Raw genomic sequence first — 27,826 nt, 5'->3', positions numbered from 1 at the left:
ACAAGGTTGTAGGTGCTATTCCCGGCCATGGTGGCCACATTCTTATAGGGGCAGAATGCAGTGACACTCTTGCTTTGGCAGCAGATTAAAGGACCTCAGGTGGTCAAATATAATCTAAAGCCCTTCACTATTGCGTCCCTCATCTCTAGGGTCCTTCATTTCCAGGTTTTATATTTTTCAAACTTTGGGGGGGGGGGGGTAAAAATCGAGGGCTGTTTTTGAAGATGAAAACTGGAGAGAAATCGGGGGTTTTGTTGTCTTGAAAGAGTTTGGAATTTTCTAGTAACTTTTACAAGCTATTCATACAGGCAATGGTCTCCTTTTGGACATAAAAGTTCTATTTTAACAAAAGAGATCCCTCACAGGAACATGCAATGGCAAAGAGTGCTGCTCGCAAATCATCTGATGAACTCACCTCTACAAATTCTCATTGCCATGCATCATTATTACATTTAAAAGAAACTATATTAACAGAAGGTTGAAGTAAGAACGGGTTTGTCGATCCCTTTCTTTACTTTGTTCTCTGCACTTTAACACTTTTAGCACTTTAACACTTTTCGTGCTCTTTAAATAGAGCACAAAAAGTGTGCGCAGGCATGCTTCGCAAGAGGTGTGATGTTTTTTCTAATCTTGAAAGCCCTTGCTGACATACATTATCATATACATTGGGAGCACTTATGTTGTCTCTGTGAGCACTTCTGCCATGCTGCACGAGCTCCCCGACATCGGCCCAATGTGGTGATTGCACACAGCACCCAAACGCCACCGCGTCCGCTGGGGCTGCCTGTGCTGGGCTGGTACAGGGTTCATCCAGGTTTGGCTGATCAAGACCGATCAAAATGGTAATGCTATGCAGACATAAGGAATGACAACCAAAGTGGCGCATATTTTGGTAAATGCGAAATCATGTTCATGTGCGAAGACAGGGACAATTAGCCATCGAAAGGCACGTTAGATCATATTGGATATAGATCGACAAACTTAATGCCACTTCAGTATTTCTGGAATTCAAAATCTCTGGCTGCAGTGGTGTCATGCAAGTGATGTGAAGCAAAATAAGTTTACACCTATGGCTCATGTATGGTAAGAGCTCGCTGTACGAATTTCAAATGAAGCCATAGGTGGTTTGGGGCGAAGACCACTTTCACTTTTCTGCCCGGTGTTTTCCTCTAATGTTAAAAAAAATTCTGCCAAATATTTTTTTCCTTTTGTCGATTGTGCATATCCTTGATGTGTTATTCAAATTTGGATAGAAAATAAAATTTTTTTGTTTCCGACTATATATATATATATATATATATATATGTGTGTGTGTGCCATCATAAAAGGGTTAAATTGAGAACCTCATTGGTATTCATTAAACATTTGATTCTTCAGCTCCAGAGGGAAAAAAGCACTTGGTTCCATTCGCAGACATTCTGCTGATAAAAAAAAAATATTTTCCGTATCTTCATACACTAAAACTGAGCTGTTTTCAGTGCTGGCATATTAATTTGGTGTTTCTTTTAATAAGAGTATCTTGTACTTTTGTTATGCAATGCTAGAGGACTCCCGAATGTGTGCAGCACTGTCTTTTCTGGCACAAGATCTGAAAGCAAATAAAGATTGTGATAAGCTTTATGATATTTGATTTCACAATTGGCATTTTTTTCCTTCATTCAGTTAGCTATTAGATTCAAAATCTGCTATTAGATATTTGCGTACCCTCACACTAAATATCATAATCAGGCATGTTAGGCTACAGTTATTGGTTGAAAATTTTCCTAGGGCAGCCTGTAAAATCAGGGTGTCTACTAAGTTGACATTTCCAAATTCCCTGAGATTTCCAGGTTTTCCCCAAGTGCCTTTGCAAAATTCCCTGAGTGATGCAGAACTAAGTTTTATGTCAAGACGGGCTGAAACCATATCACCCGATGCTGTCACTCTCTAGTAAGCATATGGAAATTTTTTTTAAAAAACACGACGTAATCCTATTTGAATACTAAGGCGTAGCGTTTATGTTACGCAAAAATAGAATAGAAGGGAGGGGTTAGTATAATGCACAGCAAATAAAATGTCTTAAAAAAAAATTGCAAATCGAGTCGGACATTTTCAAATACGAATAAAAAGGAGGTGCATACCGAAGCAAATATTTTCGAATATGAGCTATTTCTGTCAAATGATAGCAAGCTCAGTGGTATGAGGCCCAAACTTTGTCACAATTGAGATTCTCTCTCAACAGCTTGTAAGTCAGCCTCAACTGTCCTGACATACTCTCAGTCCGTGCATGACGCCTCAGTGTTGTTTCACTGCTTTAAAGAGTTTATTTTGGTTTGAATGAGGGACACCTGTATCTCGGCGTCAGCCAACGCTTTGTTTTTTGAGCTCAAGCTCCTTCAAAACGGTGGCAGCATGCTTGCTTTCCCGTTAATTCCTCAATGCGTAGGTCCTTTCTGTTCTTGTCCTCCTTCTACCACTCATTCGCCCCATGGACCATTTGAAGCATCTTCTTGGTCAGTTGCACAGTCCACATCCGATTCTTCGAACTTCCTAAGGGCCTCCAAAACAACCGAAAAATCGTCCAGTTCGAAAAAATAAGTGCATGTCATTTACTGTGCTTAAGGGCTCAAACTGCCGCAGGCACATTCAAAAATGCTCTAAAGGCCTGTCAGTACATGTATTAGGCATATCAGTGCTCGTCTGTGACAGGAGATACCGGGTGCACGCGTGTATAATTAAGGAATACATACTGTGTCCCGTGGCAATAGCCCCTTTCCACGCTTGTCATGCTTCACTGCAATACTTTTGCGTATGCTTCACCAAGTAACATTGGTACTGTACAGAGGCGAAGCTGACTTTCGGGAACTGGCATTATGCAACACACCGTGCTTTCCAAGCTTCTAAGCCAACCGTGAGGACAACAAAGGCGGAGTTGGTACCATTGCTGACAGCAGCGAATTTTTTCAATGAAAAACATGGCACCCAATGACAAGAAGCTTAATAGTGAACATCGAAGAAGGTAGGTCTAACATTGCCGCAGTGGTGGCTACGGCTGCCAGCGGATGCGTGTGCGAGAGCGCCAGTTCGAGGCGGCGAGGTAATCAAAATGGCAGCGGTGGTGACTTTGATTAATGCCGTTTTGGACCTGCGGTTATGGCAAAGAACCCGGAAAATTGTACGGCAAAGGGTTCTTGCGTCCGAAATTTCAGACGTTCTGATACGTTGACTCTATGGGGTACATGGTGGTGCCGTGAAGCCGTCCAAATTATCCAGCATCCGGAAAGTCAGTCGTTGACTGTACACTGGCAACTCCTCCAGCCGATGACAGAGTGTCAAAGAAGATTCATTACGATTCCAGTCTGTTACTTGAGCCAGCATTACCGCGACTTTCGACCCTTTCAATGAAATTACAGCTAATTTTCCCTGATAGAGGCACAAATTCCCTGAGATTTCCCTGAGTTTTTCCAGACTACTCAAGATCCCTGAGAATTCCCAGTTTTTCCTGTTGGTAGACACGCTGAAAATATGCGTTTTCGATGGGAGACGACGCGTGTTCAATGCATTCACTGTCTCCTTAGCCCTGCTGAGACAGCCGGTTGCACTAAAGGGGTAACTATTTGGGTCACCATAGGGGTCAGGTGCATATGTGCTGACTAGTCAAGCATGAATTACACGACAAAGGTAAATTTTATGATCAAAATATCAAAAGCTTTGGCCCATAGAAATGCATGGGCACCGGCTGTGACCTTTGGTCGGGATCTAATGAACCAAGAAATTTAGTTAATAGAAGTCTAATGTCACAGCTACCGCAGCTTCTACAGCAGCAGCCTCCATGTAGGTTGGATTGGATTATAGCAATTTCCGACATAAGTGCAAATAGTTTGTCCTTGTTGCAATTTTTGTTTTATACTCGATTCTAACGTACATGTTATGTTGTATTGACTTTTTCCAGAAGGCATGTTTTAGAGTTTGAGTAAATATGGTCGCTGTGGCTTAACGCAACAATACTGCAGCTTTCAGTGACTGAAATGGCATTTGTTGTCACTGCCTGTTGGGCATATAGAGGTAAATGAAGATTTTACTTGATATGATGTGCTCTTGGGTTTGAACAAGATGCCTGGGAAAGAAAAGGGCTTGCTGTTGCTCTTTTGTAGCCTTTATAGGCCTCAGTTAGTAATCACAGAGGAGTGTTTGGCTGTAGACAGCAGAAAACTACATTCATTGATGACTCTACGTATGTGGAGTAGGTGCTTCCTAAGGTGGTGAAGTGGCAGTGAAGAGGTGTCCTATCAGCGGAAGCACTTCTGAGTGGCATAACATAATGATTTCTGGGTTTTTTCTCAGCTTTTTTTTATTGTTGCGTTGCTGGAAACATAGCCACCATGCAGAAATGTACAATGTTGTGTACAGGCATTAGCGTGAAGTATCAAGATAGGACAAGCTTGTTTAGTTCGGCATGCGTAAGGAACAAGGCGTCCTTTCCCTTGGACTTACTTCTGGCTGAATGGAAGCCTTGACAGCTCAGCAGGAGTGCTATCCACAGGACATTGGAAATTACTGCTGAAAAACAAATTACCAGTAGCAAAGTAAAGGAAGCCCGTGCGATCACAAAACCTCTTCAATAGCTAGGTTCACCAGTCAAATTTTCAGAACTGAAAATTGTAAATTTCTGTGCTTTTACTCCCCGTTAATTTTGTGATATAGTATGTGCAAGCTTATGTAGATGCACTAACTGTGCATCAGAAAATTCAATTTTTACTTATTTTGTGACAGTAGGCCCTGAGCTGCTGGTGATATTTCAAATTTATGCAGAACTGAATGGAGTGCTAATTGTTGGTGAAGCACAGTAAATGTTTCATATCTGTAATTCAATATTTGTTTTTGTTTAATTTCAGGTGGCAAAAGCATGGAATGAACTTCAAGCATTCTTAGGCAAGGAGAAGTCATCAGCTCTGTAATCACTGTTTGTGTACAGAAACATTTCTTCAGTCTCATCTGCAGCGTTTATGTGGGTAGTGCTGTACGCATGCATTCGGGTCAGCATGGACTTCCACTGAGGCAATCACTGGACTAACTTTATAAATGGAGGAGAGTCTCTCTGTTCATGAAGAGGTGCATGAACCTGTGATACTGGCACCATAACTTAGAGACAAGTCAGAGGCAGCTACCCTCTAATAATTATAATTCCGATTCCTGTACGATTCAGGATATACAGAATATAAGCAATTAAAGTATATATATATATATATATATATATATATATATACATACATGTATTTTTTCTTAGGTATATGCTTAGACTCATTTCATAAGCATTATGTACGAAGAGCAAGAACATTGACAACATCTTTTAGGTAGTGCTGTTGCATGGTCAGACAAGTTGCTGCTTGGATGCCGCAAGCATAGAGCTATGCTTTTTAAGGTGTTACTGAATTTTGCTTTTTGTGCGTTAAATACGGGGAGCGTTGTCTGGCTCATGTTGCCATATCTGTGAAATAAGCTGGTGTGGGCCACAAGATCGTTCCTATTTGCACAGCACCATGCATTCAGGAGCCAACATGTACCATCTTGTACTGTGATCAGACTTGTGATGAGGACTGGTAGAAATACGACTACTGCAGGTATCAAGACATACCTATATTTTACAGGGGGAAGTATTTCATGTCCGCTATGTTATTGCATCATGCTTTTATTGCTCACCTAATTGCACACTAATATGGTGCAGCCAATGCATCTGTAAGTGGTCACACATAATTCAGTCTCATTTGCGACATTCCTTGCTTGCATTTATGGCAAGGGTAGCCAAAATTTTTGAGGCTTGCAATCAATTTTTTTTTGTGCAAAGATTATGCTGACACATCTCCATTGCAGTCCATGATAAAAATCTTCTATAAGTAAGGTTAACATCTGCAAGCAGGTAGTTTTAAGTAGTGCAAGTGCGAATAAAATAGCAATTACAATTTTGCATGTTCTACTAAGGTACATCTAAAAGGTGTAAATTTTATGTTGATGGCAAAGTGTTTTCTGAACACCTTTCAGTAAATGCACAATGTTTCAAAGAATAACACTTGCCAGATGAGTTAAGTGAATATACATTTCAGCATGTACATTGTCAAACAGGCTGTGCAAGTCACCGTTACTATAGTTTCTCCTGCGAATATTCCGCTGGAGCATGGACAGCATTTGAATGGCGCCACAGTCCAGTAGATATTTTTGAATACACTAAGGATTCATTAATAAAAATGCAATTTGCAACCTGTTGACAAATTTTGTCTGCTAAATGTGTGAAAAATGCTAAATTTAGCCAGTAACCTGCTAAAATGGCAACACTGTTTTGAATATGTGCTAGGAGGGGGAGCAAAAGGCTAGGTGGCGCCAGCCGCCGCCCGTTACAAAGGGTATAGCCGCCATCCATCCATCCATCCATCCAGGACAATGTTTTTAGCAGTTGTGAATGAGCAAACTTGGCAACTTTAGCTATTTCATCAGCTCCCAAGTATCTAATGTATGTTTGTGGTTCTGGGTGTACAACTACCCATTGGTGTTTTCCTAGGATTCTATAGATTGAGCATATTACTGAAGTGGTGATTGGTGGTTTGTGCCGGAAAACCTGACCTAGCTAATTTCTTTAATATGCAGAGAGCACCAGGCAAAGGCTGTGACATGGCATGCACAATCAAACACATGCCTTTATGTAGCAGAAGAAAATCATTGGAACATGAGAAATATAGTGCAAGCTTATTACGAGGTAGAGCCTGGTTGCTAATACTGAGAATGCTGGATTCAGTGACACCTTGTTGCAAACAGATTGGAGTCAGAATTTGTTTGGTGTTGTCCACAGGCATTAAGTTAGCATTGACAAGTGAAAGAATCCAAAAATTTGTTCTCCAATTTATGATGACACCACTTATGCTCATGGGATCCCTAAAATCTAATAAATAAGCAATCAAGGTGATGTGTATGTATTTACAGTTAACAGGTGCAGGTGGAAAGCCAGAGTTCAAGCGTGTGAATTTCACTGTATTGTGAAAGCTGTTTGCTTCACTTTAGAAGGCAAGTGTGATTAGAGGAACTTTGGCAATGGTTACCTTAAACTATGCAAGCATATTATGTATAAAAAAACTGCACATTTACTGTGTGATTTATGGCTTGCACTTTTCACATTCTTGTTTGGCACAAGTGCAGGCAATTAATGTGACAGCAAGGTGTGCTCGAATTTGCAGACACACGTTTTGTGCAATATTTTTTTGTGGCTTCGCGTGCATGTCATTACTTTGGGAAGATAGGTGAATTATAACCTGAAATAAAGACATGTTTTGGGCATGGGACTTCTTGTCAAGAGCCTTATTCCACGTAACACGCACTGAACCCGCAATAGGCTCATCGGTGATCCATTCACTATCTGCTTGTGAGGAAAAAGTGGTATTAAAAATTCAATTTATTCCGCCAATAAATGGGGGTACTTACTCCAGAAGTTCTTTTGAATTATATCAACGTTTAGTGCCGTTATTCTATACACTTTGGCCTGCTTGCGGTTCTTTAATGCTTTCGAACCGTCTCCTGACGACCCCTCGTCCGTGGCCTCGCGAATGACGACGGTGCCCTTACGATATAACGCTGGAAGGTTGTTGTAGTTGGTCTGAAACTCCTGGAAGAGTATCTCATTTTTGTCGGACGAGACAGTGCCTCGCAACCTTTCTTCAGCCTGCCTAGTAGTGAGGCCTCCTTCCTGCACGAGTGCCCAAAAGACAGTGTTGTAGAGGTTGTTAATGTGGCAGTCGGCCTGTCGCCAGCTTAGATAGTCCATAAGATTTGCGTCGCTCGGGTACAAAACAACTCTACCGTCAAATGACGGCGGGTACTGGATGGGGCTCGAGAAAAACGAGGGCCAGTAGAACAGGTACGAAGACGTGAACAAACTGCAGACGTTTGTCATGATTTTGCTTGCCCTACGGTTGTAGAGCTCGGCGTTCTTTTTGAATACAAAGCTGTACTCGTCGCTCTGTCCGTACGCTATACAGATCTCGCCGAACTCCTCCATGACGCGCTCCGCACAGCGCGTCATCAAGTCAAGGGCGCGCTTGTCGTTGGGTTTCTCGAAGCCATGTACGTCCGAAAACTTGTGGAAGGCCTTCCCATCAATTCGCGTGACAATCCAACAGTTTGGCAAGCACTTGTCGTCGGCTTCGAATTGACGGACGTATTCAAATTTACTTTTAGCCATTTTGTCAACGTTGCTACAAGAGAACTGTGCGGCGGGCGGAAAGTCAGTTTGGAGCAACGCACGCCGTTGGCAAGACGATGTCCGAACCTTTCTGAGAGCTAGAACACACAATGACTGCGCAAAATGGGACATATCACAAAACTAACTCATTCCTCCCGATTGCGCACGCAAAACAGTGAAGTAAGTACACAGCACAAGAACAACCGCCATGCACAACGAAACCTTGCACAACACCAGAAGTGCACCAAAACCGACGGATGGATGGATGGATGGATGTTATGAGCGTCCCCTTTGGAACGGGGCGGTGGCTTGCGCCACCAAGCTCTTGCTACTATGCTGCTTAATATCCTACCTAGGTTAACCAATGAAAAAACAAAAAAAACCCCACTATGAACTACCACGTCCAAATTTTCTGATACCCTATTGCGAACTGTGCTTTTGTACGTCTCCGTCTTTTGTCGTTTCCCTACTTTTCTTCCACCAATCCTCCAATCGCCTCTTACTGATGTCTATTGCGGACCTGTTTGCTTTACCACTGCTCCCGCTGAACCCAAGGGCTTCAAGGAGGCCAGTGCCTAAATCGACCGCTGGGTAGACGTCTTCACATTCTAATAAAATATGCTCCGTCGTTTCCCTAGCTTTACCGCAGCAAGCACATGCTTCTTCTTCCTTCTTATATCTCGCTTTATAGGTGCGTGTTCTAAGGCATCCCGATCTCGCTTCGAAAAGTAATGAGCTTCCCTTTGAGTTATCATAAATGGTTTCTTTCCTAATTTCGTTTTTTCCCCTTAAGTAGTTACTCATGGCAGGTTTCTTTTCCATTGCCGCCACCCATGAGATTAATTCAGCCTCTCTGACTTTCCGCTTGACCTTTGTTGCTGTGTTGCCCACCCCACAGGCCACATACTTGCTGGTAAGCTTTCTAGTTCTTTTCCTCCACTGTGAATCAATGTTTTGCCTGTACAGATACCTGAACCTGATACCTGAGATACCGACCCGGAAGTTGCTAGGCGCCACCTATGTAACGTCGGCGCGTACTATACTTTCGGAATGTTTTCGAAAAAGGGCAAATAGTTCCTACATAAAGCTTTTGCTGCCAAAAGTTTGTCAGCTGTACTATTTGTCAACTGAAATATATATATGTATAATATTCACACCTTCCTAGAAAGATAATTTTGACCAAGGAAATATCGGGATTTATCACTGTTTAAACGACTAATGCGGGCTAAATAAAAATTACGCTTGGTATAAGAATAAATCTAGCTTCGTAAACAGATGTACTTTTAAGAATTGAGTTAAATCAGCTGCAGTCCAAGTGCATAAGCTGACATCTGAGGAACTTTTTCTAGCGCGGCATAGAGCAGCTGAATAATCTGCTCAGACACGCAAACCTGCGTCTCGATCGTCACGTTGATGTAAAATTCCTCGAGTTCGGCATTGCGTGGAAACCCCTGGGTTCCAATGGAAGCGTCCTAATCTTTTATATGTGTATAGTGGTTACTGCAACTTTTTTTTTACTGCGCTAGTTTTTGCTGAACTGCAAAGCATAAGTGCAAGTTCAAAGTCGGTCATGGCAGTGGCTACTGTGCGCGAGTGCTAAGCCTGTCAGAACAGTTGTTTACTGATGTCGGTGGCTGGGAACTTCGCTAGAACGGTCGCCTAGAGCTTTCTCCGTGGATGCGTGCGCTCGTCTGAGTTCTTGCCGTGTCCTGAACGCACAATGAGCTTGAAGCCCGGCAAGAAGGATACCAAAATGCGTATCCGAGCATTTCCTGTGAGTGTCTCGAAACCTTTTCAATCACTTCTAAGCCTAATGCGCTTTCATAAAGTCTTTTTTTTTTTTTTAGCGGCTAAGAAAACTAGAACGTGAATTGTGTTTGCCACGTAACGCACTTAATACGCCGAGACCGTGCTGTGGGTTTCATTAGAAGTGATTCTTCGGAAGCTGTGATATTGAAGTTTTGTGTCTAGCCCGGTGTGGTTAACTAGTGCTGCTCTATGTTGTTTATTACATACTTTGTTTTTCTAGATGTAAACAATGTGTGCAGCCAATTTTTGTAGAGACACACCCCCACGATATTATGCCGACTTCATGACACTTCAATCAAGGCTAAGCTTGCACTGAATACGACAGTTTTCTTGATCTGAAAGACTTGCCTCGGGCCGGCGATATTTGTAGGAAGGTATGTGCTCTAGTTTAGCATGCACTTAAAGCTATGGCTTTAGGACCTACTTTCCGACAGAAACATTGAATAATTCGCCGACATTGACATTGCTTGCACAGTGAAGCGAGTGTCGTTTTGTTCCGTCTGCAATAACGGCTTGATAAAGGCGGTCGTTGAATGCGCCGAAGGCCTCTGGGGATTGGTCCTGATTTAACTATAAAATGTGAGAAATGCCCGCACGTGCACATTTGTCTCTCGGGTAGCACGCTGTATCATGCCTCGTTGACGGCCTTACCTCTCTTGCATAAGTTTCCAATGAAAGTCCAAGGCCGTTTCATCGAGCGACGGCGACCACAGCCGGTCGTGACGGCAAGGCCCATATATGACTTGTGTCAGTAGGTAGTATGTACGTGAGGTGATGGCAGCGTTTGGCCCGGATTTGTGGCTTCTACCGAAATGTCAAGAAGTAACACGGCATTTTACACTACTGAGACATCTCTTCTTCGACTTAGTTCAGCCTTGAATCTCCTACCACACCCATATATTTGGCGATTGCCGACTTTGAGAGCACCAGGCAGTTTCCTCAATATGCCGATACAGCTGTTCTTCAGCACCTTTCACCAATAGCTTGGGTGACTTGGGCAGGCCTTAGTGTGACTGAAACTGCAGTGAACATCAACAAAATTCTTTTAGAAGACTGTGCATTTCAATTGCTGACATGTGGAAGTAATATTAATGTCCCGTAAATACTTTGTACTGCTTGTTTTCCGAAAATTCAAAGAGGCTTGGCTACCATTTTAGTTGTGACAGATTGTTTTTCACTTGCTAAACTCGCATTTCCGTTTTCATCTATTTGTGGCATCAATATTACGTCTTGCTTTCGAGTAAGGACAGCCATTCGAAACATTAGTGTCATAACTATAATCTTTATATTGATGTCTATTCTGGCTACAAAAATACACAATATTGTCTTGATGCACAAAGCTGTTCCTTTCCATTTAATTCCTGAAATACCCCATTCACAGTGTACTTTTGATTTCAATTGAGCCTAATCGAAATTGAAAGATGCCTGTATGATTGTGGTATTACACTATGTAAAGTCATTGGCCTTTCAGTGACTCTGCTAAGGTTATGTGCTTCGATTTAAGTGCATTAAATAATCCGAAGTGGTCAGAATAATGCAGCTCTCTCCTCTATGGCACCCCTCATAAGCCACAGTTTCCAGACATTAAACCCCACAATTTAATATGCATGAATGTTTATTGTTAAGATAAGTGTTGTGTAAATGGTTGTAGTGGTAATTCACTTTGATTCACTGGATATAGTAAAAGTTGTGTGCTTTAGGAATAAACTAAAATATCCATAGTGTGGATTGCAGCAAATGAAAAGGACATGCACAGTTTTACTCTGCCAACTGGCAGAAATAGCCATGTCTGTCACATTATGTAGGCGTTATGTGGTAATGCAGGCATATCATAAGCTTTTTGAGTGCAACATATAATACTGGATGGAAAATATATGCAAGAGGTCATCAACCTCAAGGAAAGCATAAGTGGTTGAACTTTATTCAAGGGGGAAACGTTATGTTGGGGGAAATGAATAAACTTAGGAATTAAGGCACAGAAAAATATATGCTGTGATCAGAAATTACGCTCGTTAAGCATTTTGCATTTGCACTTTGTTAAATGAACAGACTTGTTGGGATCGGCAGTTTCGCTTTCTCTGCTCTGTCACCAGGACAGTACGTTTTATTTTCTGATCTAGCTTTATAGTTTTGTCAGGAAAGTGTAATCGAAGGACAGATTGTAAGCTCACTTAGTTTAAGAAAGCTTACTCTCCTATCTCATTTGTGTCTTTCTGGCAGATCATGTCTGCTATATTATAGGAAACGTTAACCCTTTAAGTGTTTATTGTTTTGGCAAAAAGAGACCTTATTCTGCATCTTTTATTATTGCATATTTTAAAGCTTCTCTTTTTCCAAAACACTTCTAAAGTGTCTCCAACCAATTTACTTCATATTTTATGCATGAAAATCTCATTTTGCCTCTTGGTTAAGCAATATATGCATTTGTTTTTGGCACAAATGGTATAGTTAGAAGCGAGCAAACTGCTTTATTTGACAGTGCTTCAAAGTCAGATATTCTCTGAAGCAAAGTTCGGCATCAAAGAAAGTTTTTCACCCATTCTTCCTCTGCTATGGCAATTCACAAAGTGTGTGAAATTCATGAAACATGGACTGGCGCGCGGAGCTTGGCACAGGACTTGCACCATGCCCAGATTTCCTTTCAAAACCTCCTGCCAAAAGACATCCAGAGAGCATGGTTTCAAAAACACAGTCCTTTGAGTGCTGACAGAGTCCTACCATCTATGTAGTAGAACACAAAAATTGCAATTAACATGGCCTTAGAGCACCGAAAAAATGCAGCCCTGAGTGCATTAAACATAGCCTTAGAGCATTGGCACATTGAGACCATCAACGTAGTAAAAGAAAAACTAAGTGGATGCTTTCCGTTAGTCCAATTCACTTTGAAAATGGGAATATTGCCATGGACGAGCTGTGCCTGTTCAAAGCAAAACTTACCAGCAAGTCGTTGACAAGCTAGGCTGGAATAGCAGGTAACAGTAGGCTGACAAAATGCAATGCTGGTTCCAGAAAATAGTATGTATTATGGAGGGCATGAAGTTCTTGGTGTTTACAGAACAGTGTCTAATGATATATGCAAATTCCAGTGTTCTGACGAAAAACATAATTTTGGAAACTGTAATGGCTGGTCACATCTGCGAAAGAATTACTGATCTACAAGTACTCAGTTTATCTGTTTACAGGGCCCGTCTTTTATTTGTTCTTTATATAACTGATGATGCCAGGCTGTCGCTATCATTGGGATTCATTGGCCACTCATTGTTATGGATGATGAGTGAAAAAAGTTATTGTTAAACAATAAGTTGAAATCGGAGTACAGGATGGAGCCCAATCAAAGTTCTAATGTATGCTTCGTTGCAGACTTCTTTTGTAGTTTGGTGGGTCAGAGGGGGGGGGGATGTAGTGGCTTGCATTTTGAATGTATGTCTTGAAACAAACTTTCTAGCAACTTCAGTGTTTACTGTTCACTGCTTTATAAACTGGAAAAGAAGGAACAGAAGTGATTCTGCAACACAGTTTATCATGTTTCAAGCAAGGCTGGACAAAAAGTCAAATCAAAGCAAACCATTGCTTGAATGGCTCTCTCTCAAATGCAGCACTTAAGCTGTGCTGTTAGTATTTGAGCAGGAGCCTGCATTTTTACAAGCTTAAATTTATCCTTGATTACATTTATTAAATTTATTATATATTGCTTTGCGCTGGTACTTTTCTCCGGTCAATTTCAGAGCTCCAACTAATGGCTGTTAGACAGGCTAGTTCAGTTGGTTTCTGGGTTTGTGATACTTGTTACCTGCACAAAATCTAATGGTGCAAAATGTGCTTTATACCAGAGATAGACACAAATAATTCACCACGAGGCTGCATTAATAGCATGCATTTGCATCTTATTATACCATGGATTGTTTCCTCATACCCTTTGTAGGGTGCAGTCCACTGTTAAAGGGAAAACTATAATGTGTGGCTCTCACATTGCTGGCACTGCACTAGTGTGTGGAAAGGTGCCAGCACCACAAGCCATCTGCTGCAGAGTCCATAAATTGAATTTAGAGTTAGCAGAGGGAGAGGTTCTCACATGCTGTGCACTCGTGTTCCGTTTATCAGTATATTACATTGTACACTGCCATGTTGTTGTACATGGGCAAACAAAGTTTTTGTAATGTTTCGAACAAGGTCTTCAGAGGAGGACGCCTTAAAGGTACCCAGTACTGACAGGACATTTTTCATTTAACATATCATTTTTCTGAAGTCAACACGGAAAAATGTTGCCAAGTATCAGAAAGGCTTACATAATGTAAAACAGTATCTTTTGTTTTTCTGGACCAGTTTCAGTTTTCGTACACAGAAGGTGGATGTATCATGGCGCCACAATACATTGTTCCTGTGATAACTGGGGCTGCTAAGTGCAAGTGCAGCTAGTATGGACATGCACAGCACTCATGTCAATATTTAAGCAATGGCACCACACCTAGCCTTATTTCTACAAGTCTACGAATTTTGCTCTGTGTTATGACGTCTCATGATGGTGATGATGATGAGAAGGTTGTATTCCGAGTTGAACTTTATCATCAGGTTAAAATATCTTATGCGTGTTTCCCAGCCTTCATACTTACTGAGGGTCATATCTTTGTGTAGGAGCTATGTGATAGAGCTTGCTTCTACAAATTCAAAAATATGTGTCAGCGATCTTTTGACACAAGTTAAGCTTTGGCAATCTTGTTGTTTGTATAGGAGCATGGTGTGTAATGATTTTATTGCACATCATAGCCATGATGATCAAATGTTCATGTGTTTTAATCGGTCCATTATGCCAGGATTCAGGTGCAGATTTGCCGGTAGCCAGAAATTTTTCGCTATCAATGCCACATAACAGCTTTACTTTGGCTTATATGATTGGCGGAAATGTTGGTTAAATGCAAACTATGTCCCCAGAATTTCTTTTTCAGAATAAGAATAACACAAAGGTAAACATTCGACACATCTCTGCCTTGTTGGGGAACTGGCGAAAACATCAGGTTCTTAAAATAAATTTTGGTTGGAGTTGAACTTTGTCTTGCATGATCCAACAACAGGGAATCAGCAAGCTATTGTCCACACTGACCGGCTGATGCTCTACCAAGAACCGCAACCACCCGATTCCTTCCGTACTGCTTCACATTTCATGGCCGAGAGGGGGGTGGGGAGATCTGTGAAAAGGGAGTGGTGGCACCAGTGGACCTCCGAGTGCCGTACTTCACAGATTATAAGTGACACCTTTGTATAAATTGCACTCATCCCTTTACATGAGTTTAGAAGAAAAAATTGGTGTATTAATTGTACAGGCATATAATACTTAGCTATATTAAAGGGGTCCGAAACACTTTCTAAATATAGTAAGAAAACATTGCCAATCTGTTAATAAGGCTCCTGTGAATATGTGAGCCAAATATTATAGCACTGCATGCAGCAGGGGACTTACAATCCCATGTCAAAAGCAGTAAAAAATAGCTTGCTCTCGCTTTAGCAATGTCGTCATGCAGCGTCATCACAAGCAGCTGGACCCACAACAACTGTTGGCTCATTTTGTGATAGCAAGACCATTCTCAGTAGCAAAATTGTTGCTCAGTTTAGTTCAATAAATAAGAAATATATTTGTCTGCAATCTCAAAAATGCTGAAAAACGATTTCATCTTGGCACTGCCGGTCTTGACATGGCAGTTGCACATTGCTGTGTCTGCTGTGCTTGCCCTCCGAGATGAAAAGAGTAGCATATATACTGTGGCTGCCATGGGGTGCCACCACGAAGCATCTGGCATTCAACCTTTAGGTGGAGTCAGCATCGCATTGTTCCCTTTCACCCCTTTGCCATCTCCCCTCTGTATCTTCCAGTACACCAGTTGAAAGAAAGGAAACAAAGCTGCTGATCAGTCTGATAACTATGTCTAAATTCGCTTTTGCTTAAAGGTTTAAACAAATTTTTGGGGGAGGAGATTCATGAGGCAATAAAATTTAATGGTAATATTCTATGATTGGTTAGGAAGTTGTTTCAGGGCCCCTTTAACTCCATCTGCAAAACGAAATGATACAAGCATGTACCCTTATGACAAAATGCTGAACTTACAGGGCACTAAATTTCCAGGAACTAAATTTGCGTTAGCCAAAAACTCGAACAGCAAACAATGTTTATTGCACTTCACTCAAAGCCACCAAAGGCCTTGTCCTCCGATCCACCGTAAAAATGCGTGAGCCACTTTGGCCAGCAGTATCGCTAGGTAACTGTCAGCCTGAAGAAGCCTGAAGAGCCATATAAAGAATACAAAATGGGGACTGGAAGCTCCATGATTGCCACAACGTTACAGTAAAAAATTGTGACATCCTTTAGGTACTTATTGCATCAGTTCTGTAGGTTTAACCTTTTCTTTGAAGGGCCCCTCTCCAGGTCTGGCCATATTGAGCCGACAAGCGTAGTGCATACATTTTGCGCTCATGATTGTGTCTGCTAAGAATTACATCATTAAGCGCCACGGAAAGACCTGAAATTTCAAGCTAAGCACTGTTTGCCCTTCTCCTCGAGGGCTCCGTGCTCCAAGACGGGTGGATGTCACATCAGCAACTGCGCCTACGTACATGTATATGTTGTGATGTCACTCATAGAAACACATGCCACTTCAAAAATTATTCAAGGCAACATTGTTATTTGTGTAATTTGTTGCTTCAGTGGACGAATGAAAGTGTAGAGAAATAATAAAACACAAAAACCGAATGTCTCCATGTTTTTGTTTTACTTTGCACCGCATCAAGAGACACATACTTCCGTTTCATCTGCTTGTTCCCACGTCATGCAGTCGTGCGCACTGGGAATGAAACTAAGTCATTTTCCAACATGTTGCAGCGCACGATCGTGCTCTGATTTGCTTACGTCTGCCTTACTGTTAGTGTAACACTGACTTTTACTGCTAGTCGAGTGTTCTCATGCACAGTGTGCAAAATGAGACAAATGCAACAACTTGCATGTGCGACCGTCGGCGTAGGTGCATCGTGCAGCAAAACAAAAAAAAAAAAGGCGAGGCCCGTGATGTATCTGTTGCACGATCCTCCAGCTCCGGTATGGGAGAACGCAGGAAAGAAATTTTGGTTGTGGAGGCTAGATGTTACAAGTGGAGAGAGTGTCCTTGTTGGCGGTGACGCTCACCTCCCGAAATCATGGGTTTGCAGCACTGAAATATTTCTATCCCGGCTATTAATGAACCAATTTGAAAAATTCTTGCGGTATAATGCTCTCAAAAGGGCACATAACAATCTCCAGCGTATTCCAGCGTATGACCAAATTCTGCTGTGTGGTCTGGTGAGGGTCCCGTTAAGAAAAACTAAACTATAAAAACAAACTAGCATGACTTCCAATCATAGAGAGACATATTACAGAGGCCATGCTGGCGGCCTTTACTACTGCTACCCTAATGCTGCTGTTGCACTGTTCAGACGGCGACACCTAGGAGCTAACATTTGTCTGTACCAGTGGTCTTTCTGGTGTTAATACAAGATTCAATTTCTTTCAGAATGCTGCCACAGGTGGTTTCTTGTACTTGCAAAAAAAAAAAAAAAATTGCATATTGGCTGCGCCAGCACACACGGTTTTATGCATATACATGTTATGCAAGTTGCACCGTTGCATAAGATGGACTGCCGAAACTTTTGCAAAAAAACACTGGGAAATATGGTCGTTAGGAGGACGACCGAGAGATGGTGCAAGTGTTGCACAAGGTACTGTAGTTGCTGGACGGGGCACAGGATGGCAGCACTCAGACTGGCAGGCACGGCATTTGTTGCGTGTGGAGACAGACAGAGCTCTGGAGCAATACATGGAGCTGGATAATAAATAGTGGAAGCTGAAATGTAGGCTCATTGGCAATCCTGACAGTATTGTGCGATTCCTCTGTTAGTGGCAGATTACATGAGCCTATTTCTGCAATTTCCTCTCCATTTGTTGTCATGTTGCATTATCAGCATGTACACAGCATGTCTGCGGATGATAATCCAAGTAGTGCTTCTGTGTTATGCTTTGTTCCTGTGGGGTATCTGTTTTCACACTTTACATTATGTCAAGTCTAATTTTCTGCTAGAAAATTTCATAATTCCAGCACACTGTGTTACTTCTTCCTGCTCACCATTTATTTTATTTTATGCAGATGTCTATGGATGAGAGGTATGTCCAGAACATCTGGGGTCTCCTGCGAAACGCTATCCAGGAGATACAGAAAAAGAACAACAGTGGGTTGAGCTTTGAGGAGCTGTATCGCAATGCATACACCATGGTGTTGCACAAACACGGAGAGCGTCTCTACACAGGACTGAGGGAGGTGGTTACGGAGCATCTAGTGAACAAGGTTTGTGCCTGGAAAAATACCATACTTTGTATTGTGCATGTAATGCTCCCCCGATATGCTTTATACGAAACGCGCCTGCTGCACAAAACTTTTGCATTTCGTTTTGGTACATCTCAAATAATTTATAAGAACCAGGTTGTTGTTTATTATTATTCTTTTTATATTTATGATACCCTCAGGGCCAAAGGCATTACAGAGGGGAGTGGCGTTAATATAAAAGCAAAATGTAAAAGCAAAATACAATATTCGTTCACAATACAGTGTTAGCTATATCACTGGAAAAAAATATATAAAATATTAGCACAATAACATGAAAAACCAACATTACAAAGACCCTGTTTATACATTGTTACCTAGAAAATTTCGGAAGTGTTGGTTGTTAATGATAGATACAGCATCAGAAGGAAGGCGATTCCAATCGCGACTAGTCCTGGGCAAAAAAGAGTGAAAGAAATGCTTAGTGTTGCAAATGTCAATTTGAACTTTGGTTGTTGCGATGGGATCGGTAACGTGGCCTAGAGATAAATTGATCGCGCAGAACAGGATGATAATACAACTTATGAAAAAGAGTTAGTCGGGAAATTTGGCGGCACGTAGACAGGGAGGGATGGAAGGGCAAGATTAGACTTTATGGCAGTAACACTAGGGGTTCGATTGTAGTTACACCGAATAAACCTTAGGGAGTTATTTTGAAGCAGTTCTAGTGCCTTTAAAAGTTTATCCTGACTTGGATCCCATATCGAGCATGCGTATTCTAGCTTGGAACGTGTTAGTGTTTTGTACAGCAATAGTTTAAGTGACGATGGCGCTCTAAGGAAGTTAGGACGTAAGTAACCTAACATGTGGTTCGCATTGCTAATTATGTGTTTGGTGTGAAGGGTCCAGGTTAAGTTAGTGGTAATGTGAATGCCAAGGTGACTGATTCTAGTTGAACATTGTTAAGGTAAAAAAGAGATGCGGAGGTCTTAGTGCGAGAAATATTTCTTGGGTAGTTGTATCTCTGAAAGGGACTCCAAAGACAAATGATTTTGCCTTAGTAAGTTAACCTTCTACAATACCAATAAAGCCACTCTTATGGTAAGAGGAGGCTTGGTAATGCAGTAAAGGCACAAAAATGAGACGTGTGATGCCACCATCTTGAAGGTCCCACACCAACTCACCTTGACGTCATTGGATTTTTACCATGTATGCTAGGTTGTAGTTAATTATTTATTGGTGAAAAAGGGCTACATTGTGTTCTAAAGGAGCCAAGGAGTGAGCATGACAGGTTTTGAGGAGTTTAAATGAGCCAGCATGATCCTAATGCAAAAAAGGTACTTTGAAATCTTTGACATCACACTGGCGTCCTGGCATTGGGGTTTCACTGAAAAAAAGAAAAGAATGAAACTCTGACTTTCATTTTTTCTTCTAGTAATCAACCCATTATCATGATAATAACAATGGAGTTTTCAGGCAATACTTTATCACTCTACACTGATTTAGTGTTTTGCTTAGTGTTCCATTAAGTTATCATAATACCCTGTTTGTCCTATGAATTTGGGTCCCAAACAACAATATGCAGCTTCATCTGAAGCACAGTCCTCAAGAAGGTTTGACCACCATTGCTGAATAAAAATTCTACAGAAGGGTGCAACACATCCATTTTGTGGTTATAAGATTGCACATGCGTTCACTGATTCAGCAGTATGCTATAAAAAACAAACTAACAAATAATCCACTTTTTAGGAAATGATTACATGCGACCCTCAAATTGTGTGCTTGTTTTTAGGTCGCAGTTCAGAGTATGTTTTGCCATGTCAGTACATCGCTGTATGTGCTGTCTGTAACCTCATTTACCTGTTCTATTCGACAATGTATGTTCAGGTAAGAATAATACAGCAATATCATCAATATGCTGCAGGCTCAATATGCATCATTTCCACTTTCAGGTTCGGGCAGATGTCTTAGCCTCCCTGCACAACAACTTCCTCCAAACACTAAATCAAGCCTGGAATGATCACCAAACAAGTATGGTCATGATCAGGGACATTCTCATGTACATGGCAAGTTTTCATCATTTTTTGTTCATGTAGTATGTGTATTGCTTTGGGACATTAAACCCCAAACAAGTATAAAAGCTACATAATGAATTACTGTTTTCAGTTTTGTAGTTGTGACAATATATTAAGAATTTTTTCTCTTAACCTCTTGTTTTATGAGTATTTCAGTACTGCTTTGTGCCAGAACATTTGCACTTTGTGGATTATCAGAGTTTAGTTTGCGCTCTATGATTATGAAAGTTTCGCATATTGAAAAGCATTCCAGGAAGGAGTACAAAAAATTCACCTATATGGAAGCTGAATAGTATAGCATATCTGCCAACCCTCCCAATTTGCCCGGGAGACTCTCCAATTTTTGACTGAACTTTCCGATTGTACGATCACTATCTTATATCTCCCGAAAAGTGGTCTCTGTTCGCGCAATAATGGTTTTTGCGAAACCGGCACCGCGGAATCTACAGCCGCATCGTAATTGTCAGCATCACCAACAACGGCAGCACTAGCACCATCGGTGTCATCGACTAAGCAGCCGACTGATTTTCATATGGTGAAAATGAGAATGGAGGAATGGGCAGAACGTAAAGAAATCTTGGGAGAACTGCAGAATGGATTTAGAAGGAACAGAAGGCTAGATGATATTTATTTGTTATAACCCAGTACATAGAGATAGCGACAGCCAGGCAGAAACCGCTATGGATAGCCTTTTTAGACATTAGAGGAGCCTATGATAATGTAAACCGAGAAAAGTTATCGAGCCAGTTGAGAGAATATGGTCTAGATAGAAAGGTGATTGGGTTCCTACAACAAGTTTATACTGATAATGAGGTAGAGATAACATGGGAGGGGGAAACTACAAAGCCAGCTAAAATAAGAAGTTGCAGGCAGGGCTGTCCATTGTCGCCCCTGCTTTTTATGATTTACATGAGCCAAATGGAAAAGAGACTAGAATAGAGCACAATAGGAACCGACATAAGCTATATGCTGGAAGGGCAGAAGGTAGCGTAAGTACTAGCCGGACTGATGTATGCAGATGATATTGTACTGCTTGCTGACACCCGAGTAAGGCTACAGGAACTAATGAGCATATGTGGAGAGGTGGGAGAAAAATTGGGACTGCAATTCAGTAGAGAGAAGTCTGGGATAATAGTATACAATGAAGAAAGGGGGGAACCATTGGAAATACAAAGCACTAAGATTGATCATGTTGAAAAATACAAGTATTTGGGCATATGGCTAAACTAAAGCCCCTCCATCCACGCGCCACCGCCGCTTTCTTAAGTAGCGACAACCTTTGTTGTGCGCCGCCTTTTCGCCTCACACCAAATCCGGTTCCGGCATTTCCGGTTTAAAAATTTCCGGTTCCGGCGTTTCCGCTTCCTGGAGTTGCGCTGTGGGAATTTTCGCATTAACTGCTGTTAGGCGATGGTGAGACGCCCGTGCGTGCTTAGCACGCGTGCGCTTAGCAGAGCTGTGGCAGTCACCATAAGAAAAATGCAAAGGGGACAAGCTGTTGTATTGCGCTGAAGTAGTAGTTCGCGGTCGCTGTTTTCCAAGTGCACGAAAAACGGCAGTGGTCTCCAAGCACCCAGGCACTACATTTCACTGTACGTTGTCGCTCGTGGCACAATCCATCGCACGTTAACGCGAAGCAGCGAACACAAGCAGATCACTGATTACAATAGGCGGTGGTTCTTGGATTGAATCGCATTCACAGTTTAAACTGCAGCTGGTGCAATTAAAGCCTCTCCATCAACGCGAAAGTAAACAACGCTAAAAAACATAGCGTCACTTCCACTCGGAACAGGAAGCTGCAGCTACGTAAGCTCCGCTTGACGCCGGAAGCTAAGGCGGGGAGTGGGAGAGGAGCATGGAGGAGGAGGGCAGGTTGGTGGTACTTAACCTGGTCGGCGGAAACGTGTATGGAGGGGCTTTAGGCTAAACGAGGGCAAAAAAATATTTGAAAGAACATGAAAAAAATTATGATTGAAAAAGTGAAAAGGAACTCAGCTGTAATGAAACACAAGGCACTATGGAACTATAATAGGTACGAGGTGGTTAGGGGCGTATGGAAAGGGGTTATGGTACCTGGTCTCACATTCGGAAATTCAGTACTGTGCATGAAATCGGAAGTTCAGGCATGCATGGAAACAAGACAGAGAAGTGTAGGCAGGTTGGCCTTAGGAGCGCACGGGAACACCCCTAATGAGGGAGTGCAGGGGGACATGGGATGGACATCATTCGAAGGTAGAGAGGCAATAAGTTAGCTAAAATATGAACAGAGACTCCCAGCACTGGTGGAACAAAGGTGGGCAGGAAAAGTGTACAAATATCTATACATGAAAAGTTTGAACACAAAGTGGACACTCAGAACGAGGAAGCTGAGGAATAGATATGTACAGCCGAGGGAGAGGGTCCAACGAGGTTCTAGTGTGGGAAAGGAGGTGAAGAACACGGAAAGAAAAATGTGGGAAGAATGCTCGGAAAGCCAGCACTATCTATGTATAGGTCACAAAAACGGGAGAGAGAGAGCTCTTATTTGATAACTCGCGGGGCAGCTCACTATTATTCGAAGTTAGGATGGGGCTTTTGAGAACGAAAACATGCAGGGCTAAATTTGAAGACGTGGACCTTTTGTGCACAGTTTGCGGAGCCGAAATGGAGACCACAGAGCATATAGTGCTGAGATGCACAGACCTTCGCCCGACTCTGGCAGAGGGAACAGTGGCAGATATGGAAGGGGCATTAGGTTTTCCCGGGGAACGAGGGCAAATAGACGAGAAAAGAGTGGCAGTAACGAAGGGGAGGCTAGAGGATTGGTGGAGGAAGTCAAGGGAGAGATAATACCATAAATCGGGGAGATAATGTTTTCTATACTTTTTTAGATAGTTATTTTGGGGGGAGGAGGGGAGTGAAAACTAGTTTAAGGAGAAGGGGCTATAAAGAAAGGAAAAAATAAAATAGGAGGGGGAGCAAAAGGCTAGGCGGCGCCAGCCGCCGCCCGTTACAAAGGGTGTAGCCGCCATCCATCCAGCCGACTACAGTGTCTAGCACGGAGGAAGGAAACTCAGGAGAGGCCCTAACGTCACTCTTTGTGAAGCGAAAGTGAAGTCGGAAGTTGGCGTTGCTCATAGCGTTGCTCCGCCTATCGGGCCAGCTCTCCTCTCTTGTTTACATTTCTCGCGAAACCACGCCGCGCTGCGCGCAACCGTGCTGCTCGGACCCGTGTGCTCCGCAGCAATACTAAACAATCGTTAGCACGTTAGCATGATTCTGTAAAAGAGGGAAAAATTTCCCGCCGATATTCCTTCGTCCGTTGCCATTGCCATGGCGCGGTACATTGCGTACAGCGTTGCATGCGCATTCATTTCACTACCTTAGTTCCTCCTGTCCCACCTGGCCACAGCAACATCCGGTAGAGCACGGTCCAGAAACGCAGCACAACAAAACACGTAGACCAACGCAAACCTTGCCCACACGGCGCCTTTGCCACGGTACGAAACCTACGGAGCAACACGTGTAGGCGCACAGAACAATAACAAAGCCGCCATTGTGGCCCGAAAGGCGGGGCCACTACAGCAAAGAAATAAAGAAACAGCAATACAAAGGAGAACCTACTACAGTAAACCCTCGTTAACACGAACTCGCATATGTCGAAATATCGGTTAAGTCGAAAGTTTTCCACGCCGCGCCTTCCCCACCCATAGGTGTTATGTATTCGCATCCGTTTATCTCGAAGCATTTTTCGGGCGTAATACGGATATCTCAAAATTTCGACCGGGACGGCTGAAGGCAAAGGCCGTTACCAATAGGTGATACAGGCTCCGAGCGAGCGCTTGGTTCCTATTAAAGTGCCGAACGCGGTCACGATCGAAGGGCGAATACAAAATTCCCGCGGATGCAGCCGTTTTCCGTCAACCACGTCAAGTAACCTTGGAAGCAGTCACGTGGTGTGCGCCGCTTGCGCGCGGGGGCTCATGGGTTTTATCGGGTAGTCGTGCGTTTGTATAGGTGTTCTGTGGTCGTGCCACCGCATTTCGCACGTGCGGACGTTATTGTGCATGTGCGATTCTGTTCTTTGTTTCGTCGCGCTGTGCGCACGACGCGTTGACTGCAATTTTTTTTTGTTGTGAGTGTGGTGTGTGGTCAACGGACGACGACGATGTCCCGCCCCAAGCAGTGTAAGTCTCTGACGCTGGAGAAAAAAGTCGCGTTAATCAAGGAAGTGGACAAGGCGGGAAGATCGAAAACAAGCATCGCCAAAGAATTCGGCATCCCCTTGTCGACGCTTTCGACAGTTTTAAAAAATCGGCAGAAGGTCTTCGATGGCTTCGAGCAAAGTTTTTCCAGCGAGCGGAAGCGGATTCGGGCCTCGAAATTCCCGGACGTCGAAGCAGCACTCATGCTGTGGCTCCGGAATGATCAGGGCAGCCAACCTTCCCGTGACAACCCAAATGATGATGGAGAAGGCAGACGCTCTGGCGTTGCAGATGGGCCACACAGACTTCAGTTGCAGTAATGGCTGGTTTGAACGATTTAAAAAAAGAAATAACGTGGCCTCGAAGCCTATCCACGGCGAAAGCGGTACTGTTGATGAAGGGGCTGCAGACACCTGGCGCAACCACCGCCTCGCTGAGCTGCAAAAGGCTTATGCGGACAAGGACATTTTCAACCTCGACGAAGCAGCACTGTTCTATAAGATGCTGCCTAGCCGCACATACACGCCGAAGGGAGAAGCGTGCTCAGGCGCTAAGCAGCGCAAAGACCGAGTGACGATACTTTTCGGAGCCAACTCCACTGGCGATGAAAAACTGCCGCTGCTTGTTATCGGTAAGTCGCTCAATCCAAGGTGCTTCCGAAATGCACGGCTCCCGAGAGATGCGACTTATCGCGCCAATAAAACGGCCTGGATGACTGCAGCGCTCTTTGAAGAGTATGTACGTGCTCTTGACCGCAAAATGGCAAGGGACGGCCGGAAAGTATTGTTCGTTGTGGACAACTGCCCCGGCCACGGAAAAATCAACAACTTGGAGGCAGTCACGCTGGAGTTCCTGCCTGCTAATATGACGTCCGTGCTCCAGCCGATGGACCAAGGAGTCATTGAGGTTGCTCGCAAGTTCTATCGGAAGAGCCTCCTGCACCGCATTTTGTGCTCATACGACAGTGGTAAGAAGTACGAAATAGATTTGCTGGGTGCAATCCACCTGATCGCCGAAGCCTGGCGACAAGTACGCCCATTGACGATTGCCAATTGTTTCGCGCACGCAGGATTTTCGCGCGCCGAGAAATCGCTCGAGCCAGACACTGACGAGTTCAGTGATTGCGATGAACTTTGCGACGAAGTCCGCAAAGCTGCCGGCTGCGCCAGCGATGCCGAAGACGGCGAAATCGGATTTGAAGAGTACGCGCTCTACGAGTCTGACGTGCCCGTTACCGGAATGTTGTCCGACGCCGACATTGTTCAAATGGCAGTGAACGACGGCGATCACGCTGACGAAGAACCACCTAGAGAAGTGCCGACAACTGCAGAAACAAGGAACTTGCTACGTTTGCTCCGCAACAAAGTTGAATGCAGCGGCGGCGAACAACGGCTCATGCGGTGCGTTCAGCAGCTCGAGGACGCTTTTCTCGCGCCGAATGCCAACGCCAAGCAGGCAAGCATCACCAAGTTCTTTTCAAAACAATAAAATTCAGTTTTTCCTGGGAATTCTGCGTTTATTGCAAAAGCTCCCCTCGTGCTGTGGAGCGTTTGTTAGCAGTGCTGGTTATCACTGGCTCTTTCAGTGACCCGGTCACTGAAATTTTCGGCATTTTTCTTAACTCGAAACTCTGCTTATCTCGAAATTTTTCCCGGATTTTACAACTTCGAGTTAACGAGGGTTTACTGTACGTCATTTCCTCCACACTTTTCTCCTAGCGCACAAGGGGGTAGGGCGTCTCATCATGGTGCCTAGTAAGCCTACCAAAGCCAGAGCCATTGTGGTTCTTGCATTTCATGCATGCCTTCCTCCATGGTACAGTGTCTATCCATGGTGCATCTTGTTGCTGCTGCTTTTTTGTACGATTAGTGTTGGCTAGGCCGTGTGTCGGTGCACCGTGTTAAGTTAGAATTCTCGTGTGCTACCAAAGTCGAAGAAAAGGTATTTGCAGAAGTTATTGCGAACTTCTGAATTTCTGTGCTTTTTGACATCAAGAAAAGGAGAACATTTTGCATTTTGTAGAACGGTTGGATGCGACGTCAGCGTGTCTCACGGTGTCAACGGCGACTTGAAACTGCACGTTTCCACAGTGAAGCATCAAAGCTATGTTCGTACCGCTGAGCAGCAAGGCAAGATAGTGAACTTTCTCCAGAACAAGTGCGATGACAGTGTCATACGTGTGGAGTGCCTGTTTACGGGATTCCTCGTCGAACAAAACCTACCCCTTAGTGTCAGCGACTACGTTGGGCCTCTTCTACCGAAAATATTTCCGAAATGAGACGAGGCAAAGCGCTATGGATGTAGATGCAACTCTGAAACGCAACTAAGAATGCGGAGGTGGCCAACCTGAAATTTCACAGGCATCGCTCTCGAGTCTTCGTTTCTTTATTCAGTTTCCCTCAGCTGCTGCCCCGAGATGCCAATGAATCTGCTGAAGACGCTTTAGGTGCTCTCGAAGCTGAGTTTGCCACACTACAGGCGTACAGTCTTCCAGAGGACATTCTTAATAAAGAAAGGTGGGACGTGCAGTGGTCTATGGTTGGAAAAATGAAAAAACACTGATGGAGAACATGTTTCACCGAGTTGCTAAGGCCACCGGAAGTTGAAACAATGATGCAACCCCCCCCCCCCCCCCCCCCCCCCGTTGGTGCGAATAAGGTCGGTTGGCAGGTATGGTATAGGTGAGCTCAGGATTGCCTGGCATTGCTGTAATTATCCTCTTCTTGCCTTGGGTTTTTGCTGTCAGGTCATTCTGGAGTATAATGTCCTGATAAAGTGCTAAGCACATGCTTTTGACAGGCTGGATATTAAAAAATGCAGCCAAGCAAAGTGATCACGATCATTTTGTGAGCACCTAAGCAACTTGCATTATTTCTTGCAGCCGTTTGTTTGAGCTGGTTTAACTTGCTAAATGTTCCTGAAGGAAATTACTTTTGAGAGACTGGTGGCTTTCTCACATTGTTGCAGGATCGCGTGTATGTACAGCAGAACAATGTGGACAACGTGTACAACCTAGGCCTGATCATCTTCCGGGACCAGGTGGTGCGGTATGGCAACATCCGGGACCACCTCCGGGACACACTCCTTGGCATGGTCCAGCAGGAACGCAAAGGAGAAGTAGTTGATAGGTGTGTGCCCACTGTCCCATGTTCATCTTTATCACTCCGGCTACCGTCATATTGATGAGCTGCAGCATGTGTGATATCATATATTACTACA

General features: G+C 43.4%; 3 protein-coding genes across 4 annotated transcripts in view; 2 read left to right on the top strand and 1 right to left on the bottom strand.

The window, feature by feature from the left end:
* The window catches only part of Ppat-Dpck (Bifunctional Phosphopantetheine adenylyltransferase - Dephospho-CoA kinase), a 32,007-nt gene extending 24,700 nt beyond the window's left edge, over positions 1–7,307 (top strand). For both annotated transcript variants that reach the window (XM_055076808.2, XM_050188495.3), the window contains one exon: positions 4,875–7,307. In XM_055076808.2, coding sequence (XP_054932783.1) covers positions 4,875–4,937 — 63 coding nt within the window. In that variant the 3' untranslated portion in view covers positions 4,938–7,307. The remainder of the gene's footprint in view (positions 1–4,874) is intronic.
* Positions 7,308–7,399: 92 nt separating this feature from the next.
* On the bottom strand, positions 7,400–8,775 carry THG (tRNA-histidine guanylyltransferase). Its single transcript, XM_050188499.3, has one exon. The coding sequence runs from the start codon at positions 8,333–8,335 to the stop codon at positions 7,418–7,420; it is 918 nt and encodes a 305-aa protein (XP_050044456.1). The 5' UTR covers positions 8,336–8,775; the 3' UTR covers positions 7,400–7,417.
* A 785-nt stretch (positions 8,776–9,560) lies between these two features.
* Cul3 (cullin 3) overlaps positions 9,561–27,826 on the top strand; it is a 61,196-nt gene continuing 42,930 nt past the window's right edge. The window contains exons 1-4 of the mRNA XM_050188494.3: positions 9,561–9,977; positions 18,175–18,372; positions 20,301–20,414; positions 27,575–27,735. Coding sequence (XP_050044451.1) covers positions 9,924–9,977; positions 18,175–18,372; positions 20,301–20,414; positions 27,575–27,735 — 527 coding nt within the window. The 5' untranslated portion in view covers positions 9,561–9,923. The remainder of the gene's footprint in view (positions 9,978–18,174; positions 18,373–20,300; positions 20,415–27,574; positions 27,736–27,826) is intronic.

Source organism: Dermacentor andersoni, chromosome 2 (genome assembly GCF_023375885.2).
Source record: "Dermacentor andersoni chromosome 2, qqDerAnde1_hic_scaffold, whole genome shotgun sequence".
NCBI lineage: Eukaryota > Metazoa > Arthropoda > Arachnida > Ixodida > Ixodidae > Dermacentor > Dermacentor andersoni.
Note: the sequence above shows the minus strand (reverse complement) of the source record. Positions and strands in the feature narration are given on the sequence as shown.

What these genes read in the sequence shown, in the direction of transcription:
- THG (XM_050188499.3), bottom strand. Translation starts at nt 8,335, where the DNA reads ATGTCCCATTTTGCGCAGTCATTGTGTGTTCTAGCTCTCAGAAAGGTT.